Raw genomic sequence first — 19726 nt, forward strand, 5'->3', positions numbered from 1 at the left:
AGGCTCAGGACAGGGGTGGGGGTGGGGGTAGAGGGTAGATGTCTTGCCCGCCTGACTTCCTAGCCCTCACCAGGGAGGGCTCTCCAGCAAGAGCCCGTGTGCATGGCCTCCCTCTTCTCTCGGTTCTGTTCGGTGGGAGGAAGCCTCTGGGCAGGATGGCTGTACAGTGCCCAGCCTGGCTGTCCTCTCTCCTTCACCTTATTTCGCTAAACTTCTGGCCCAGATTTCCAGGCTCCGCCCAGCAATCTCAGTTCTAAATGCTTGCAATGAAGCACACACAAGCTGCTGCCTTCTGAGATGCCTGCTGTGTTCAGGGTCTTGGGCTGGGCCCCTGGAGCTGGACACCTGGAGCTGGGTCCAGGTCTGGGGGCAGGGGGTGGTGAAAAGGGCTTTCCAGCCCTCAAGCACTCTGATTGTTCAGGACCAGGCTAAGGTGAGAGGTAAGCTTGGGCCCTCTGCACCCCAAAGCACCCCACAGATATCGGAGATCCAGAGGAGTCAAATAGAAGAGGTTACTAGGCCAGGGCGGTCCCCAGTGCTGCTCCATTAACTGCAGCAGTCATGGGCTGAGGAATCATCCCAGAGATCCTGTAGCAGGGGGAGCCACACCATACACCTTGCAGAGGGAGGCAAGGTGCACAAATCGTACCCCAGGATGGGTGCAATGATGTCTTTCCCTCCAGCCCTTGTTCCACCCTCAAGACCCCAAAGGGAGTGTGGGGCAGGCCAGTCGGCTCAGATCCCACCTGCTCTGTGCGTTAGCAACACCAACATGGTTCTTCCCAGCCCAGCTTGTTCCTCTCCTCCAAGAAGCCCTCTGGAGCCCCCTGGCCCTCACTGCTCCCTCTGCCCTTTAGACTTAAGTGACGCTGTGACCTGGCTCCTTGCCCCCACTCATCACAGCCCTGCTCCTGTGGGTAACCATGCTTGCAGGAGTTCCGTCTCCAAGCTCCAGAGGTCAACTGAGGACTCCTGCTCTGCTTTGACTGAGAGGCAGTGTGACACAGTGATTGTAAGAAGGACCCTGCAGCCGGGCATTTTGGGTTCCAAATCCCAGCGCTACCCTTTGCCAGCTGGGTGATGTTAGGCAAGGTACAGAACCTGTGGTGCCTTATTTTCTTCATTTATAAAACAGAGATGGTAATGGTGCCCAGCCTGCAGGGCTGTTGTGAGAAGGAAACAAATGAATATGTGTAGTGCCTGGCACATTGGTAGATACCAAGAAAGTGTTAATAATTCTTAGTACCTTAAGTTATTAAAATATAAATATAATTCTTGTGCTTACCCCATAGCACTGGAGAGCTTAGCCTGATTGACTCTCCTGTGACCAGCCCCTTTGCCCTGGCGTGATTTTTTCCCATCATGCCCCCAACTCTGGGTCTACAATTGGGGAATGCCTGGCTGCTCTGGCCAAGGTGTGGAATCCTGGAAAGAGCATAGGCTCGGGAGTGATTCAGAGCTGGGTTTGGAGCCTGTGTTTATCCTGGTGGGATCACCTCCCCTCTGCACCTAAGTTCCTCCTTTTTCAGTAGTACCCTCCTCAGAGAGTGGTTATAAGGACTGGAAAGAAAGCATGTTCAGTTTCCAGCACCCAGAAAGCCCTAGTTCATGCTATTCCCTTCTTTGTGGTACAAAACAGCCTGAGCGTTTTCTCAAGAGGACCTGCCTGAGGACAGCATGAAGGGGAAAGAGGTAGGCACTGAGTACAAGCTGGCGTGAGAAGGGGCATCTCCCAGAGAGCTGGAGTCCTTCTCAGATGAGCGTCCATCCAGACACATCACCCCTGCAGGCTCTGCAGAATGTACTCCTCACACCCCCAAAGGGGTGTGTGGGAAGCTGCCGGGCTAGAGAGGGAAGGCAGAAGCCTAGCAGGAACGTGGCACTTAGCTTGCTCCCTCCACCCTCAGGTCCTTTTTTCCCTCCGGCTCTGTGACCGTGCTTGACCGAGGGGTGCAATCTAAGCACCTTCTATGACACTCTGCGCCCCGGCTCCCGCTCCTGACAGCGGCCCCAGCAAAGTCAGAGACCTCAGGCTCTCAGCAGCCTCCCTGTGCTACCCAGCCACCCGATCTACTACTCATAGATATATAGTTAGTGCACAATAAGGCCTCACAGCCTCCCTCCTCAGGCACCTGCACAGAAACAGCAGAAAGCCAGAAGCGCCGAGGGTGTGTCAGGAAGAAGTCAGTCCTTCTGCACCCAAATGTCAACCCCAGAACTGGACACAAAACTGCACCCGCACAGGCACATTCCTGGGGCATTCCCAGGAATCTTCATGTGGCTCTGTGTGCACAGAGAAGACACAACTGAATGTGTGAAGTCACAGGCAGCATAGTGACAGGACTCAGGATTCAGGTTGGACCCCATGCCAGCCTGTCTTCTACTGTCCTCATAGCCTCCCAACCCTCCTGGGAGGGTGGCAGGAGAAATTCCCAGGTGCAAGAAGGTGGGGAAATGTGATGGGGCAAGGCAAGGGAGCAGGTGCTGACTTTCCTCCAGCATAGAAAGAGTTAAGCAACTATTTTCCCCACCTCCCTGCCCCATCTAATATGAAGGTCGTCAGGGCTAGGTGAGTGCAGATAAAGCAACTGGGTGGGAGGGGGAGGCACCAGGGGAAGACGGAGGCTTTTAGCAGGTGGAGGGAAGCTGTCAGGGTAATGGCTTTTCCTGGCACAGCTGACTCCTCTGGGCCTTGATGCTATTCTAGAATCTGGAGAGCAAGAAGGGCCTCTGATTCTTCACAGAATAGGAGCAGGGGACGAGCTCACTCCCTGCTCCCAGCCCCATTCTGCACCCCGCAGATGGGCACGTGGCTGAGTTCCAGGTTCCCGGGCTCCCTCAGGGCTCCCAATGCAGTCTTCGAGCCCAGGGGACCTCTCCAGTCCCTAGGCCTCTCCACAGGCTGTCTGCAAGGAGAGACCTCCCTCCCCATCCCCCCAAAGACCAGCCTTGTTAGCTTGGACCCTCTGGCTCCAGGCATCCAGAGCCGGGAGGAGGTAGTGGGTGATGCCTGCTGTCTCAGGGTCAGATTTAATCCAGCCACAGCATGGGCAGCCATGCCAGGATAGGACTGGAGTTGTGTTTAGAGTGCAGCAGCCCCAAGACCAAGCTGCAAGAAAATGTAAACCCCCCTCAACCTGGCCTACCCTCCAGGCTGCTGGAAGGGTGTGTGTCTTTGACAAACTCCAGTCCCCAGCTAGGCATTCCTGGGGCCCCCATCCTAGCAGGGGATGAGGGGGCCAGGCCCAAGCGCAGCTGTGAGTGGGAGGGAACAAGGACTTTGCTTTCCTTCTGCAAGGTCATGACGAAGGGAAAATGTGTCATCTGGTTCCTGGGGGGATGCAGCTGTGAGTGGAAGAAGTGAGCATCGGAAAAGCATGGGATTTGATGGACAGAAAGCAAGAGTGCTCATGAGCCGCCTTCCCCCTCACTCCAGGGGACACACACACACATCCACACATACATCCACACACATGCACACACACGCACACAGATGCATGCACACACACATACATGCACACATGCACATGCACAAGCCTGCCCAGAGGTGTGAGTACCCTACTGTACCCACTCTTATTACCCAGCCCTCAAGCTGCCTCCAGGGTCTTCTATTCACACCTGAGCCTACCTCCCTCACCTGCCCTGCCTTCTTTTTGGCCTCTGGCTCCCCTCAAAGCCTCAAAGCATGAACAATAAATAGTCAAGGCCCGGCCTCCTCCTGGGCAGAGCTTTTGAAGCTGGGGCACAGGCAGCCTGGCTTGTTTTGAGTGCCAATCCCAGGCCAGGCACCAGGAGAGCAAAGGAAAGGGGAGGGCCCCGACTCAGATCTGCTGTGGCTGCTGGGGTCCTGGCTGGGCAGGCTTGTAAATCCTGAAAGAATAGAGGGATGTTCCCAGAAGCCCCTGGCACTGGGGAAGTCAGGCAGGCACTGGGAGTAATGGATAAAGAGTGGACCTTTAAGTGGATGGATGATGGAATAGGGGTATTGGGCCCCTTTGACCTGGTCCATCACAGCCCATTGCTGGCTCACCTGGGAAACTGAGAGGGAGGTGAGGGAACTGGCAGTCCTGCAGGCCAGCTGTCGAGGTATCATGGTCAGGCCTCAATCTTTCCTAAGAAGGTAGGGCAATTCCCCTCTACCTGCTTCCTCCATGCCAACTTCTGAGCCGGGGAGGCCTGCCTCCCCCATCCTCCAGAAGTCCAAGAGGCTGCCAGACTCCCGGGCCATAGGCTAGGCCTGCCTCCATCCCTGGAAGGCTCTGAAAAACCCAATTACCTCTTCCCAATCCAGGAGCCCAGTCTTATGCAACAGGAGATGGGAGCTGGCTTCTGCCGAGACAATCATCTGAATGGGGTGGCCAAAGGCTGGGTTCCTGTGTTTCCAACCCTAAACCTGGAGGAGGCAGGGCTTAAACAGATAGATGGAGGATCTTTCCACTTGGAGGAGAGAAGGTGAGGCTTGAGAGGGGCTGTCTGACTGATGCAAGTGCCAGCTTGGGAGCAGGGGTTGGGGGAGTCAGGAGAGGGAGGCTGTGGTTCTCCCCTGACTGAGTCCCTCTCAAGGCCCCTTTTTGCCATGGCCACAAGCAGTGTCCTCTGAGGCCAGGCAGGCAGGAGGGAAGAGCCCCGGCCCTCACACCTCTGGCCTTTGCCAAGTTCCCCTGGGATTGCTGGCCAGGGTGTTGTGCCCAGGGACTCCTCAAAGGAGGAGCTGAGATCTGAGGCAGGGAGTCAGTGCTGAAGCTCCCTTCTCTCCTCGCCCCCGCTTCACCAGACAACAGCCTTGACAAGGCCCCCAGTCCATGCTGCCGCCTCCCCCAGCCCCATGCTGAAGACAGGACAGCTGGTCCTTGTGGGTTTTGAGCCCCGGGAGGCTGCCACTTAAGGCATGAGCGGGGCTGTTATTCTCAGCAACGCAAGGGGCTCTCATCCTGGGTTTCATTTATTAATTGCATTCTAATGAAGCATCACTAATTGCTGATGGTGCTACAACACTGCAGGTGGGCCTCAGTTTACAGAATAACTGACTCTGGAGCAAGGAGGGCGCCAACTGGAGGCCAGCAGTTCCCAGTCCATGAGGGCCTGGCTCTTCCCCTGCCCTTACCTGCAGTACATGAGGGCTGCTCTGGAAAAAAGAAAGGGCACCTTCCGAGAAACTCTGAGAGAAGCACTCTAGCAAAGGCAAAGATCTTCCTGTTAAACAAGGATGCTGCTCCTCCACCCCACCAGTACTCACACTTCATCCCAAAGTGTGGGCACCCCTCCTTTCCACCCATGGTGGACAAGGAGAAAACCACAGCCCACAGAGCTTTGTGATGGCCCAAAGTCAGGCTCAAGTGCTGGTGTGCTGGGCATTGTTGCACCTTCTACCCTTTTCTGGGAAGGGGATTTCCTTGTTTTCCAGAGATACGTTTTTGCTCTTTTTGAGGCTGGAGGCGATGCAGGGCCAGGAAGGGCTGCTGTCTGTACCATCTGTCAGCCTTCGGACTATCATGCTGTGGCCTGTCCTGTGGCAAAGCTGGTGAGGGGCCCTGGGAGCCACCTTCTTAAGCCATGGGCGATGGGTGGACCTGTCAGTCAATACCATGGTCCTATGGGGAGGCAATGACAGTCTCTTTGGAAGGTGCAGGCCTGGATGAGACAACCCAGCAGGACTTGCCAGGATGCGGGATCCTCTCAATGGTTCAGTCACTCTAAACAGCCACTCTTCTGAGTACCCCCTTTCTCACATATGCAGCCTTAGGGCAGGAGGAGCGTGGACAAGCCATAAAGTCGAACTTCCTGACCTCACAGAAATCACCGGACTCTTCTGATTCCTGTCATTGTGATTCTCATTCCCTGCTTAACTCATGTGCTTTTCAGTCCACGTTTTGAGGTCTGGGGCTGCTCCCTGGCTCAGATACAGAGCCAGCCTCCTGAGGGGCTCCGATACCCTAGTGCTGGGGACTGGAGCTTGTCCACCTTCCTGGGCAAAGGATGAGTGAGTGGGGACAGCATTATGATTCCTGGCCCCTCCCCACCCTCACCATCACTACTAGACTGTTCACCCCTCAAGGGCAGGGACCTGTCTTGTCGCTGCTGGAGCTCAGTTCCCACTGCCTGGGCACAGTGGGGCCCAGCAGGTGTTTGCTGAAAGAAGGAAGAGGGGACAGACCATTGGAAAATCAGGTAGGACAGTGGCAGCACCTCCTTTCCAGCTCTGCCAGGCCAACTCCCTGGCCCAGGCTGCTGAGCCAGTGGCAGCTCCTCAGGACTGTCCTGGAAATTGCTCTTGGCTGGGAGGAGGGTTCAGATTCCAAGTCCTGTCCCAAGAGCATGTCCCCAAAGTGGGGAAGCAGAGCCCAACTGTGGTGGGGGCGGGAACTGGGCTCCCTCCAGGCCCGGGGGCACTGAGCACCTTGGTCCAGCCTGGCCCCTGGTCTCTCTGTCCCATTCCAGGGTGCTGTGAAGGGATCGAGGTCTGGTTTCGTTGGCCACACTGACCATCCTGAGAGTCCCCTCCACAGTCCCTGGTTAGTCTCTAGGCCCCACTTCTCCAACACCACAGGACACCACAGCAGCGCACAGTTGGGAAGTCGGATAATGAGTGACAGGAGAGGGAGGGGGCCACGCCCACCAGCTCCTCCCCTCCCTCAGGGCCAGCCGCTCCTCTGTCCCCATCTTTGTATGGGAACAGGGAAGGGGGAGGTCACAGCCTGCCCTCCCAGGGGTAAAACCCCAGGGCCTCCTGTGCATTCCCAAGCCAGGTTTGCCAAAGACCAGAGAGACAGCTTTGCGCTCAGGCTCACGGATCATGGGCTTGAGTCCTGGCTCCTGGCTCACCACTGCTGACTGTGTGGCACATCCCCTAAGCATCTCTGAGCTCAGCTCCTCCCTGATAACAGCGCTCGGTATCTTACAGGTTTCTGGGTAGACAGAGGAGCCACAGAGAAGGAGGGAGGATGAGATCAACCGACAAGGCTGAGTCTGAGTGGAGATGTATATTGGCAGGTGGGTCCATGGGGCTGGAGCTCAAGAGAGAGGCTGGATCCAGGGATTGTGGGGCTTTCAGGATGGGGGAAAGGGGGATGCCTAGGTGAGAGGGATCTCTTAAAAAGTGTAGAGGCCGGGTGTGGTGGCTCACGCCTGGAATTCCAGCACTTTGGGAGGCCGAGGCAGGTGGATCACCTGAGATCAGGAGTTCGAGACCAGCTTGGCCAACATGGCAAAACCCTGTCTCTACTAAAAATACACAAATTAGCCGGGCATGTTGGCATAGGTCCGTAATCCCAGCTACTCAGGAGGCTGAGGCAGGAGAATTGCTTGAACCCCAGAGGTGGAGGTTGCAGTGAGCCGAGATCACACCATTGCATTCCAGCCTGGGTGACAAGAGTGAAACTCTCTCTCAAAAAAAAGGAGGGTAGAGATGCAGAGGAGAGGCCAAGGACTGAGCCATGAGCATTGACATTCACAGGATATTAGGACAAAAAGTATCCCACAGTGGAGTGGCCAGAGACAGAGGAGAAAATCAGGAGAGGGGGTTGTCTTGGGGGCAAGGAAAGAGGAAGCTTCAAGAAAGGAGGATGCCTACTTATACATGTGTGGAGGATGCACAGCCATTGGGAAGGCACTCCCCTGGCAGAGGGGGACCAGTCAGCAAAGCTGGAGGCACCCGTGGCGTCTGAGTTGGGTTGAGGGTTCAGGAAAGGAACAATGAGGGGCCCAGAGATCCTCACTGACCAGAGGTGTTTGGCCTGAAAGTAAAACTTGGCTGATTTACACAAACATTTGGATTTCTGGTTTCTCTTTAAAAATTGAAAGAGGCGACTGGGCATGGTGGCTCACGCCTGTAATCCCAGCACTTTGGGAGGCCGAAGTGGGCAGATCACGAGGTCAGGAGTTGGAGATCAGCCTGACAAACATGGTGAAACCCCATCTCTATTAAAAATACAAAAATTACCTGGGCGTGGTGGTGTGCACTATAATCCCAGCTACTCAGGAGGCTGAGGTAGGAGAGTCACTTGAACCTGGGAGGCAGAGGTTACAGTGAGCTGAGATCGCGCCACTGCACTCCAGCCTGGGTGACAGAGTGAGACTCCTTCTCAAAAAATAAAAGAAAAAAATAAAATTGAGAGAGGCTGGCCAGGGTGGCTCATACCTGTAATCTCAGCACTTTGTGAGGCCAAGGTGGGAGGATCACTTGAGGCTGGGAGTTTGAACCAGCCTGGGCAACATAGTGAGACCCCCATGTCTACACATTAAAAAAAAAAGCTAATAATTAAACATAAATAAAAATGAAGAGGGCTGACAACCCATGCCCTCGTTCTTCCATGTAGAGATCAGTGGGAGGGACAGGGGCTGCTCCTCTGAATGAGCTAGGTGCTCTCTGGTTTGCCACAGTCACTTCCACTCTCTATTGCATCACATGCCAGGAACTTCAGGATTTGCATAAGTAGCTTGGCCTTGAAGACATTGACTTTGAATTCTGGCTCCCTGTTCCACTGCTGCTGACTGTGTGGCACATCCCTTAAGCATCTCTGAGCTCAGCTCCTCCCTGACAATGGAGTTCTGTATCTCACAGGTTTCTGGATGGATAAGTGGAGCCTCAGAGGAGTGGGGAATGAGGAGATCAATGGGATTCCAGGGCAGCTCCTTCTGCTGGAAACTTAGTGTGTGCATGGAGGGATGACAGAATCATGGAGCAAGCACATAGGGGTAGGGGGAGCCTAATCAGTGCCCAGAGCTCCAACCCCTGCTCAATGGCCTCCCTCACTCCACTACAAGCTAGACCCTGTGGCATGTGACCCTGGGACCCATGGGGGCCAGGCTAGGGCAGCGGGAAGCTGCATAAAGCCTGGAGGGATCACCGAGCCTCCTGGCTGCTCATCATGGCCAGGGAGGGAGGGAGGAGGCTGTCAGCCGCTCTGCCCAGGCTCAGGAGTAAGCAGAGGAGACAGCCAGTGCAGGATGCAACGAGGACACCAGGAAGGCCCCCTCTGGCCTGCCTCACGGCCCCAAATCTCCCGCACAAATGCACTCTGAGGCTGTTCTGCAGGATTCCGGAAGACGCCTGTGAGGGAAAACGCGTGCTTCTTGAGTCTGAATGAGGGTTTCAGGCATGAGAACACCTTAGGGGCCCCAGGTGGCAGAGATGGAAGAACATCTGGAAAGAATCCTTATGGGTTCCATCTAGCTGGGGGTGGGTCTCAGGCCAACCATCCTTCAACCACTGACACCAACTGTGTTTATAACCCTAGGACACAGGGAAGTTCTCACTGAACAAAAATTCCGAGGTTCTGAGTTTCCGGGAACTGATGTCATGGGGGGCAGGTGTGGGTGGAAAATCAAACCATGGTGTGGGGGCCCTGCAGGGAAGATGAAGACCCTGGTTCCCAGGCCTCAGTCTGGGCCTGCTCCCCACCCTTGTCTTTTTTCCGATGGGGATCCTGCTGGAAGAGAAGGAGGCTTGGCCTCTGTAGAAGCCAGTGGTCAGATGGGAATAGTCATCTTCATCTGCTCCACTCCCACTGGCCAGCCTTGTGACTTCAGACACTTTCATGTTCTACCCTGGGCCTTGTCCTCCTTCGCTATAACACGAGAATAATGCAGCCTGCTTCCAGGACCGCATCGTTAGAATCAGAGGGTGTGAATAGCCAAGCTCGCAGTGAGCTTTGAGCGGGACACCATCAGCAAGTGGGGGCTGCCTTATTCCTGGGACTATCCCATGATCACTGTCGCTGTGTTATTGTTATTTTTGCTGAGCCCAACCCTCTGGCTGCTGAGACAAGCTCATGGGTCACCTGTGAGTCATTCTGAGCCTCCACCCGCTCTGCGCAGATCCCTGCCTTCAGGGGCCCTTGACCGAAGGCCTCCAGCCAGACGGAGAGGAAGGAGAACTCCAGATCCCAGGAGGGGTCTCCACACTAGTCACTGCATCTTCTCTGGAAGTCTGGGTTAGTGTCCTGTCCCAACAGCCCCCCTTCCAAGAGGGGCAGCCACTGCATGAAAGATCAAGGCAGAGAATGAGGTGGAAGGAGTTTTGGATTTTGAAATCCTGCATCTTGCATCCTCCTTTGGGTACTAACTAGTTCTGTGACCTTGGGCAAGTCATGGAAATGCTCTGAGCCTCAGGAACTTCATCTGTAAAATGAGGTATGATGATAATATTACACCTCACTTATGGGACTGGGTGGCGATTAAACTGTATGAAACACACAATGTACTCCTAGCTTATTTCTCAGGGGTATGGTGGGTATTTGATAACTGTAACCTTCTTTTACCCCCCTCTTGCCAGGATTTCAAACAATTGTCCTACTTTCAACATCTTCTTCAGTTAGTCACCAGAATCAGAGCTCATCCTGTGACCAAGGCCAGGCTCAGTCTCGGGCCAGGGTCAGGGCTCTCAGGCTTATCTAAGAAAATCAAGGATCCTCTGAGTATGACCCTAGCTGGCCCTGATCTGTGCCTCCTCCCCTGTGCCATCCCAAGCCTGCCCCACACGCACAGAGGAAGCAGTGCCTTCCCCTTCGAGTCCTGACTCTGTCCCCACTCATTAGCTCTGGGCAGCAGGCAGCCAAAGAAGCAGCTGCCAACGCTGGCAGCCCTGCCATGCAGCCTTTGGCCAAGGGTCAGAACCCCACAGAGCATCTCCTGGCTGGCCCCATTTCCACATCTCATCCTGCCCACTGGGGCACCCCCTGCCTGACACTGCCACCGCCTTCCTGGTCCCTGCTGTGCTCTGACTGGCAGGTCTCCCTGTGCCAGGCTGGGTGACAGGTGCTGGACATTGTTCAAGCCCTAGGGCACTGAGCCACGCCTAAACCAGTCATGCGACACCCTGGGCCTGGGGACGGGCCTGGTAGACCTGGGCACAGAACCTGTCTCGGGTGGCAGAGCTGGGGTTCTTGTTGCCTCTAAAGAACTGAGAGTGTTTCCCAGGCCAGATCACAAGCCAGCCAGGCCTGCAGCAGCCTGCAGGCCAAAGCTTACATCCTGGCCATGGGAAGACTGAGGCTCAGAGAAGGCAAGAACTGGCCTGAGTTTACACAAGGAGTTAGGGGCAGCGGGCCGGATGCTAGGTCTTCCTGAACCCAGCCTGGCTTCTTTCCACTGTCCTGTGGCTTTCTTCTGATAGGTCTCAGTGCCCACTGTGAGCCTGCTCAGGACTCCTCCTTCCCCCTGTAGAGCTTTAGACCTGCAGCATCTCACACTGTCTAGCCACCACATCTTATGTACATAAAGTACATAAGCACATATCCTGCTACAGAGCCGCATGAAAACATGTAATGAGGGAGGGTTTGGCCTCATCTGGGAGATCAGTGAGGACAGCTGAGATGGGGAAAGGGGAAGGGAGAATGTTTTTGGGCAGGGAGCGTGCAGAGGCCTAGGGTGGGAGGGAACAGGGTTTGCTCAGAGAACTGAGAGATGTCCAGTGTGGCTGGAGCAAAGAGAGTGAGGTGGAGATCCTGTTGCTGGGGAGCTGGAGGGGCCGGCAAAGACCCAACCGTGCTGGGCCTGGAATCCTCTTTACTTTAGGAACAATGGGAGGCCACTGGGTTCCTTTGGTACTATGGCACCACAGTAGCCAATGGTAACCTGCCTTTGAAGGAACCTTCAGGGAGCAAGAGTAGAGGAACCAAGAGCAGGTGGAGAAATAGTGCAGTAGTCTAAGTCGGTGGTGGAGCTGGTGGAGAGAAGCAGCTCAGTCCGAGAGATGGGGAGGCACAGTCATGACTTGGTGATGGATTGCATGAGGGGAGAATGTGATTCCTGACACCAGGATGGGGTGGGATCACATGGAGAAAGAGTACAGGCTAGAGAAAGAAGAGCAACATAAGGCGGAAACCTGAGACAGGCCAACATTTAAGGCCAGGTAGAAGAGATCAAGAGATGTGGCCATAGCGGAAGGTGGGAGAGTGAGGTAACTTGGAAAGGGAGAAAGGGCTTCAAAGAGAGTGAGTGGTCATGAGGGACTGCTGCCTCTGTGTGACAAACAAACTCACCCGTCCAAACCCAAAGAATGGACTCAGAGACCCAGAGAGCAGCCAAAGTGAGACTTTTAATGCCAATCTTGCAAGAATGGGTGTCCGATAGGCAGGCATACCCAGCACAGTTTCAATAAGCAATTTATCCCTTAGCACACGGGTTTCTCCCCCTGTTCCTCATAGGCTAAGTACTGTGGGGTCAGTTTTCCCAGATGTCGCCTACTGATTATTAAGTAGGGGCTTTAAGTTTGTTTGTTTGTTTTAGGGTTGTCTTACTGCATTTTGTTGCAATCCTAGTTAGCTCAGGGGTTATTCAAGTTTTTTTTTTTTTCTTGAGATGGAGTCTCACTCTGTCACCCAGGCTGGAGTGCAGTGGCGTGATCTTGGCTCGCCATAAGCTCCGCCTCCCGCTTTCATGCCATTCTCCTGCCTCTCAGCCTCCTGAGTAGCTGGGACTACAGGCCCCCGCCACCACGCTCGGCTATTTTTTTTTTTGTGTGTGTGTGTTTTTTAGTAGAGATGGGATTTCACTGTGTTAGCCAGGATGATCTCGATCTCCTGACCTCGTGATCTGCCCGCCTCAGCCTCCCAAAGTGCTGGGATTACAGGCATGAGCCACCATGCCCAGCCTCAAGTATTTGACTTATTACCTAAGTAGCTGGGCAGGCTGATAAAAACAGACAAAACGAGCTATTTTGCAGACTAATAAACTTTCATTTTAGACTAAACTTCTTGTTCTGGTGAGGGCAACTAAGCGGGGGTAGGGGAGGGTGCCGAAAAGCAGGCATTGGCTATCCAAGCAGGGGCCTAGTATATCCTGTTTCTTCTGTAGTTTGCTGACCTAAGCTGATTTAAGGCACTTTGTCTTGGAAATGGACCACTGTATACATTATTTCCTTCGCCTGAGAGATTATGAAAGATGAGATGCCCGTTGGATATAGGGTCAGGGATGGTGGTCACTGGTGACTACAGAGAAGCTATATTGGTGGAGAAGTGGTGTCAGATTGGAAGCCAACCAGTGGCTTAGATGAAGAGAGGCTGACCCACAAGATGAGCCAAGTGCCTGCTGGTCTGGAATAGTTTTGGCTGGAGGATGTGCCTATTACTAGATGGACTCAAGCCTGGTGCCTTCCTAAGGGGTGAAGTGGCCATGCCCCAAACAAGAGAAGTACCGTCTTTGGGCCTGAATCCTCCTCAGCTCCCCACTAAGGGGATGAATGAGTGAACAGTTCTGGGGCACTCTCAGGTCTGTGCTTCACTGCTCCCCCTGCCGCGACCCCTGAAACTGTGGTCCTGCCTGCTGGGGATGCAACAAACCCAGAGAGAAGGACAGAACTCAGGCTGAGACAGGGATTCCCAGGATCCCCATCTCCAACCTCAGGTGAGAGAAGATGGGATGGCAGAGGGCAGGAAACCAAGCCAGGAGGCTAAGCTCAGGGTACCAGAAAACAGGGGCAGCAAAAAGATGAGAAAAAATGCTTGGAAAGAAGGTAAAATTATATATATATATATATAATTATTCCCAGTTTTATTGAGATATAATTGACAAATAAAAATAAAATTTATATGTATTTAAAATGTACAAAGTGATGATTTGATACACGTATACTTTCTGCAGTGATTATCATGATCAAATTAATTAACACAATCTATCACCTCACAGTTACCTTTTGTGTATGTGGTGGAAACACTTAAAATCTACTCCTAGCACATTTCAAATACATAATATAGTATCTTTTTTTTTTCAGACGGAGTCTTACTCCGTCACCCAGGCTGGAGTGCACTGGCACAATCTCGGCTCACTGCAACTTCCACCTCTCAGGTTCAAGTGATTCTCCTGCCTCAGCCTCCCAAATAGCTGGAATTACAGGTGTGCAACACCACGCCAAGCTAATTTTTGTATTTTTAGTAGAGATGGGGTTTCACCATGATGGCTAGGCTGGTCTCAAACTCCTGACCTCAGGTGATCCACCTGTCTTGGCCTCCCAAAATGCTGGGATTACAGGTGTGAGCCACTGTGCCCAGCCACAATACAGTATCATTAACTAGAGTCACCTGCTGCATATTAGATCCCCAGAATTACTCATCCCAAAACTGAGAGCTTGTATCCTTTAACCAACATTTCCTAATTTTCCTCATCCCTAGCCCCTGATAGCCACCATTCTACTCTCTGCATCTATGAGTTCATCTTAGATTCCGTTAAGTGACATTATGCAGTATTTGTCTTTCTGTGTCTAGCTTATTTCATTTAGCATAATGTCCTCCAGGCTCATCTGCATTGTCACAAATGGCAGGATGTCCTCCCTTTTATGGCAGAATAATATTCCATTGTGTATGTGTTGTATATATGTGGACATATATGTATACAATATATAATTGTGTATGTATATATGACATAAGTATATACAAATATATGTATATAACATGTGTGTGTGTATATATATATGACATTTTCTTTATCCATTCATTCATCAACAAATACTTAGGTTGATCCTATATCTTAACTATTGTGAATAATTCTGCAATGAATATAGGGGTACTCTTGACCTCAGATGATCCACCTGCCTCCGCCTACCAAAGTTCTGGGATTACAGGCATGAGCCACTGCACCCAGCCCAGATATCTTTTCTTTTCTTTTTTCTTTTTTTTTCTTTTTTTTCTTTTTTTTTTTTTTGAGACAGAGTCTCGCTCTTTTGCCCAGGCTGGAGTGCAGTGGCGCGATCTCGGCTCACTGCAAGCTCGCCTTCCCGGGTTCACGCCATTCTCCTGCCTCAGCCTCCGGAGTAGCTGGGACTACAGGCGACCGCCACCACCCCCGGCTAATTTCTTTTTGTATTTTTAGTAGAGACGGGGTTTCACAGTGTTAGCCAGGATGGTCTCGATCTCCTGACCTCGTGATCCGCCTGCCTCGGCTTCCCAAAGTTCTGGGATTACAGGCTTGAGCCACCTCGCCTGGCCTCTCTATTTTTTTTGAGTTGGAGTCTCGCTCTGTTGCCCAGGCTGGAGTGCAGTGGCGCATTCTTGGCTCACTGCAACCTCCGCCTCCCAGGTTCAAGCGATTCTCCTGCCTCAGCCTCCCTAGTAGCTGGGATTACAGGTGCCTGCCACCATGTCCGGTGAATTTTTGTATTTTTAGTAGAGACGGGGTTTCACCACATTGGCCAGGGTGGTCTTGAACTCTTGACTTTGTGATCCACCCACCTCGGCCCCTCAAAGTGCTAGGATTATAGGCGTGAGCCACTGCGCCCGGCCAGATATCTTTTCAAGTAACTGATTTTGTTTCCTTTGGATATGTACCCAATAGTGAGATTGCTGGATCATATGGTAGTTTTATATTCAATTTTTTGAGGAACCTCCATGCTGTGTTCCATAATGGCTGCACCTTTTTACTGTACATTCCCACCAACAGTGTACAAGGGTTCTCTTTTCTCCGCACCCTCACCAACACTTATCTCTTGTGTTTTTGAGAACAGCCATCCTACCAGGTGGGTCTTTTTCTCATTTTTTAAATTGGGTTATTTGTCTTTTTGCTGTTGAGTTGTATGAGTTACTCATATATTCTGGATATTAACTCCTTATCAGATACATGCTTTGCAAATATTTTCTCCCATACCATAGGCAGCCTTTTTGTTTTGCGGATTATTCCCTTTGCTGTGCAGAAACTTTTTAGTTTGATGCAGTCTCACTTGTTTATTTTTGCTTTTGTTGCCTGTACTTCCGGTGTCATATCCAAAGATTAAATGCCAAGACCAATGTGAAGGAGGCTTTCCCCTGTGTTTTCTTCTAGGGGTGTTACAGTTGCAGGTCTTACATTGAAGTCTTTACAAATAAATACATATTTTAAAAAAGCATTGAAGTATTCATCATGAACAAAACGAAAACTTTAGCGAACTTTCTTATGCCTATTGTGTGCTTTGTTACTTGTGTATTTGTAATCAGATGTGCAGGGATATAAAATTCTTTTCAGGGTCTATGGCCTCTGAGGATCTGGATCTTCCCTCTGGGGTTCCTGCCTGGGGCTGGGGACCAGCACTGAAAGCCCCCTTCAGGTCCTGACAGCTGGGCCCTCATTCTCAGAAGCCCTTCCTTCTCCCTTCATTTGCATCTCATTAGCACCACCTCGAGCTGGTGGCAGCTCCACCTTTCTGGAGCCCTGGGACGCAGGCTGCAGCCTGGCCCAGGCGCTGCTCCCAGCTGGAGAGGGGTGCAGAGACGTGCTTTCCCCTCCCCCTTCCTCGCGTTCTCTGTCCCCACCCTCTCTCCCGCCCCACGTGCGGCAGCCACAGGGAGGGCGCAGGAGGACTAGGGGTGTGCCGGGCTCTCTTACCCCCACCCAGGCTCGGGTCGCCTAGGCTCCTGCCGCGCATTCCCATGGCAACCGGGTGATGGCGCGGGTCGCGGTGCCTGCCTAGGAGCCACGCGGCCACCTAGCTCCCCGCCCCGCCGCCCAGGCTGGATTGGTGACAGTCAGGGCCTCAATCTCCTGAGATGATCGGCGATAATTGGTTTATGGAAATAGCTGAGTGGAGAAGGCGAGCTCCCCGCTAGAAACAGCCTCCCTGCCAAGCCTGCTCCTGCCACCTGTCCTTCCCTCACCACGGAAATGGAGTTGGGGGAGGGAGGGCCGAGGAGCTGGGCTAGCACAAATGGGGCTTTTGAGGCAAGTGTTTCACCTGTTGGTCTCAGCACAGCTTCTATCCCTCTTTCACAGTGGGGTGCTGGGGGGGCAGGGACTTGTCATAGTAACCAGGTGTTGGCCTCAGTCACTCCTTGTCCCCTAAGTCTGGGCTCAGGCCTATGTTGGGTGCATTGTTGGGGGAAATAGAGGAGGAGATCCGTCCTCAGGGAGCCCCAGAGGAGTGCATAAACCATATTGATATAAAGTACTTCAGACCAGGGTCACCATTGCTGTGGTGCTCCGGAGGAGGGAGAGCTCAACTCTGGTGGCTGCCTGGAGGAGGAGGCTTTGAAGGCAGGATTTCAGCAGGCATTGGTGAGAGGGCTGGAGCAGGCACTCCCCAAAAGGAAATGTGGGCAACAGACTCTTGGCAGGAACTGAATGGTGCTAGTATTGGGGGAGGGGAAGTAAGGGTGGCTTGGTGGGAGGCCACCAAGGCTCCCACTGTCTGTCTATAGAAGGGGTATAGGGTTGACGTGCTCCTTGGAGGGTGCTTTATAATAAAGATTGAGCACATGTCTAGTGTCCCCAGTGAAGGTTGGCTGGATGGAGATTGTGTTGCCACTTGGTGCCTTTCTGGAAGAAGTGAGACCCGTGAGGTGGGCATAGATGTGTCACGGCAGGCCTTGGCGCCAGGCTGGGGAAGTGTGTACCCTGACAGCAGCTGGCTGGAGGGGGTGTGTGGGTGCATTAAAGGCCCAGCACTATGGGAGTCCCCATGATAGAAATGACTGGAGAAGGAGGGGAGGGGAGGGTGGTTATGAAGACCCTACCCCAGGGCTGGGTATGGTGGGGTGGGGCACCCAGAAGTCAGGAGAGGCAGGCCCCAAATATTCCGCTTCCCCAATCTGACCATCATGCCCATGAGCCCAGCCCAGGCCTCTGCATACAAGAGCCCTGCCCCACTGGAGCTGAGCTGTGGCCAATCCCTGCCCTGCTGGTGTGGAGTGGGGAGGGGTGACTCTCTGGACCCCTTGGCACCCTGCCTTCCCCAGCCCTGGTGAGCAACTTCCCATGCAGCAGTGGAGATGCCAGGCAGTGCCCACAGTGGCTCTTCCCCTCTGGGTATGACCCAGTCCTGGGCCTTTGGGTGCTCATATTCCAAATAGCTGTCCCCTGGTTTCTGCTCACAGCCCAACCCATCCCCTGACCCCACTCTCACACAGCTACTTACACCACCACGTAGGGCCATGGCTCGGAACCATCCTTGCAGGCAGGCAGGTTGGTAGCTCCATGGAGGGTGACTGTGATGGTCTCCTTGTTAGAGGGAGACAGGTGACCAATCTCAGGTTCCGTGCTCTGGGAGGCGACCAGGGGCTCCTCTGGGTCTTCAGTGTTCTATGGGGAAAGCCAGGGCTAAGTGGCTTTTTTTTTTTTTTTTTTTGCAATGGAGTCTTGCTCTGTTGCCCAGGCTGGAGTGCAGTGGTGCCATCTTGGCTCACTGCAACCTCCGTCTCCCAGGTTCAAGCAATTCTCCTGCCTCAGCCTCCCCAGTAGCTGGAATTACAGGCAAATGCCACCACGTTCAGCTAATTTTTGTATTTTTAGTAGAGACAGGGTTTCCCCATGGTCTCGAACTCCTGACCTCAGGTGATCCGCCTGCCTCGGCCTCCCAAAGTGCTGGGATTACAGGCATGAGTTACCGCACCTGGCCCTGAGTGGCCTCTTCTGCTGCGGCACCTCCCTTCACTGCCACCCTCTAGCATCTAGCCCCTCACAGCTCCCGTCAAGTGCCTGCCTCCCTCTGTCACCCCTCTGCCCACTCTGTAAGGCAGTCGCCTCGGCCCCATTTTCTCCCTACTTCTGTTCCCATCCCACATCTCTTGCAGTGACTTTCAGCCTCTCCCCCAGCCCTGGATCCTACCCTTCCTGTAGGATGAGACAGGCCACCTCACCTTTCAAGTCCGGTCCCACCTCTAAGCCTTGGCTTTCGCAGGTGCCCTCATCTGTAATTCCTAAATCCCACCTGCTTTTGCAGTTCTAACAATGGGCCACCTTCTTCAGTCTATCCTGTAACCTCACCTCAGCCCACCCATCACCTCAGGTCCCTCCTGTGCACAGCACTTTACAGCTGACAAAGTTTCTCCATGTCCACGGGGGCACTCAGTGCACATGGAGGTGAATTCGTGCATCTGTCCCAGATGCCCCACCTGTCTTCTACCCAGGAATCTTGCGGACTGGGGAGGAAGAGGTGCCTGCCCATGCAAGGGGCCTCCTACGCCAGTTGCCTCAAGCAGGGACTCAGCAGTTTAATAATTCATGGATTCGCGGCCCAAAGGACTATTGTGATGAGAGTTGCCAAGAGGAGACAGAGCTCTGGGTGGCCGAGGCAGTCAGGGAATACAGCAAGAAGGAGGAGGCCTTAAAGGGTTGGAAGAAGGTGCAGGAGTGGAGTCAGGGAGGATAGGCCAGGAGCAGAACACTGGAGCAAAGGCAGCAAGCGGGAAGGGGCAGAGCTTTCCAAGGCCCAGAGGTTGCTCATTTTGACTGGGGAGGCAGTGGGGACTCAGGGAAGATGGCAGAGCTGGGCATATAAGGGCTGTGGGGTGGGGAGGAGTGTGGCCATAGGGCTGCTGTGGCTCAGGGGTGTCCTCGTCCTTCCTGGTCCTGGTCTTCCACTGGTCGGCTGGCTGACTTTCCACTCCCAGTTAATCTGACCTAGATTAACCCTTGATAGGCCTCCCATGGTAGGAGGTCTCGCCTACCCTTTGTCCCTCCAGCTGACATGAGGGGCCATAGAGGGGCACTCCTGGCCCTGGGAGAGGAGCAATGGACCTCCTCAGGGTGGAGGCAGGGCCCTGAGGGGCCACTGGGGGGCTGTTCCTCATCTCTGGAAAGCTCAGCCTGTCAGACCCTGCATTCCAGGGCAGGCCCTGGTGGGGTGGGGTTGAGAACAATGTCCTATTACATAGAGGGGAGATGGAGGCCTAGACAGAAGCAAGGACTTGGGCCCTGGATGGGCTCTGGTTTTGGTGGCAGCCTCGGCAGGCTGGGTCCCTGGCTCAGAACGGCCGGTTCCTGAGGAGCCCTGAGTGTCAGGAGAGCCAGGTTTAAACCAGCTCTGCCCCTCACCATGCTGGGCCCC

General features: G+C 53.6%; 1 protein-coding gene across 1 annotated transcript in view; it reads right to left on the reverse strand.

The window, feature by feature from the left end:
* The window catches only part of CCDC33 (coiled-coil domain containing 33), a 100833-nt gene that overhangs the window by 75263 nt on the left and 5844 nt on the right, over positions 1–19726 (reverse strand). The window contains exon 2 of the mRNA XM_023196649.2: positions 17816–17979. Coding sequence (XP_023052417.1) covers positions 17816–17979 — 164 coding nt within the window. The remainder of the gene's footprint in view (positions 1–17815; positions 17980–19726) is intronic.

Source organism: Piliocolobus tephrosceles, chromosome 6 (assembly GCF_002776525.5).
Source record: "Piliocolobus tephrosceles isolate RC106 chromosome 6, ASM277652v3, whole genome shotgun sequence".
NCBI lineage: Eukaryota > Metazoa > Chordata > Mammalia > Primates > Cercopithecidae > Piliocolobus > Piliocolobus tephrosceles.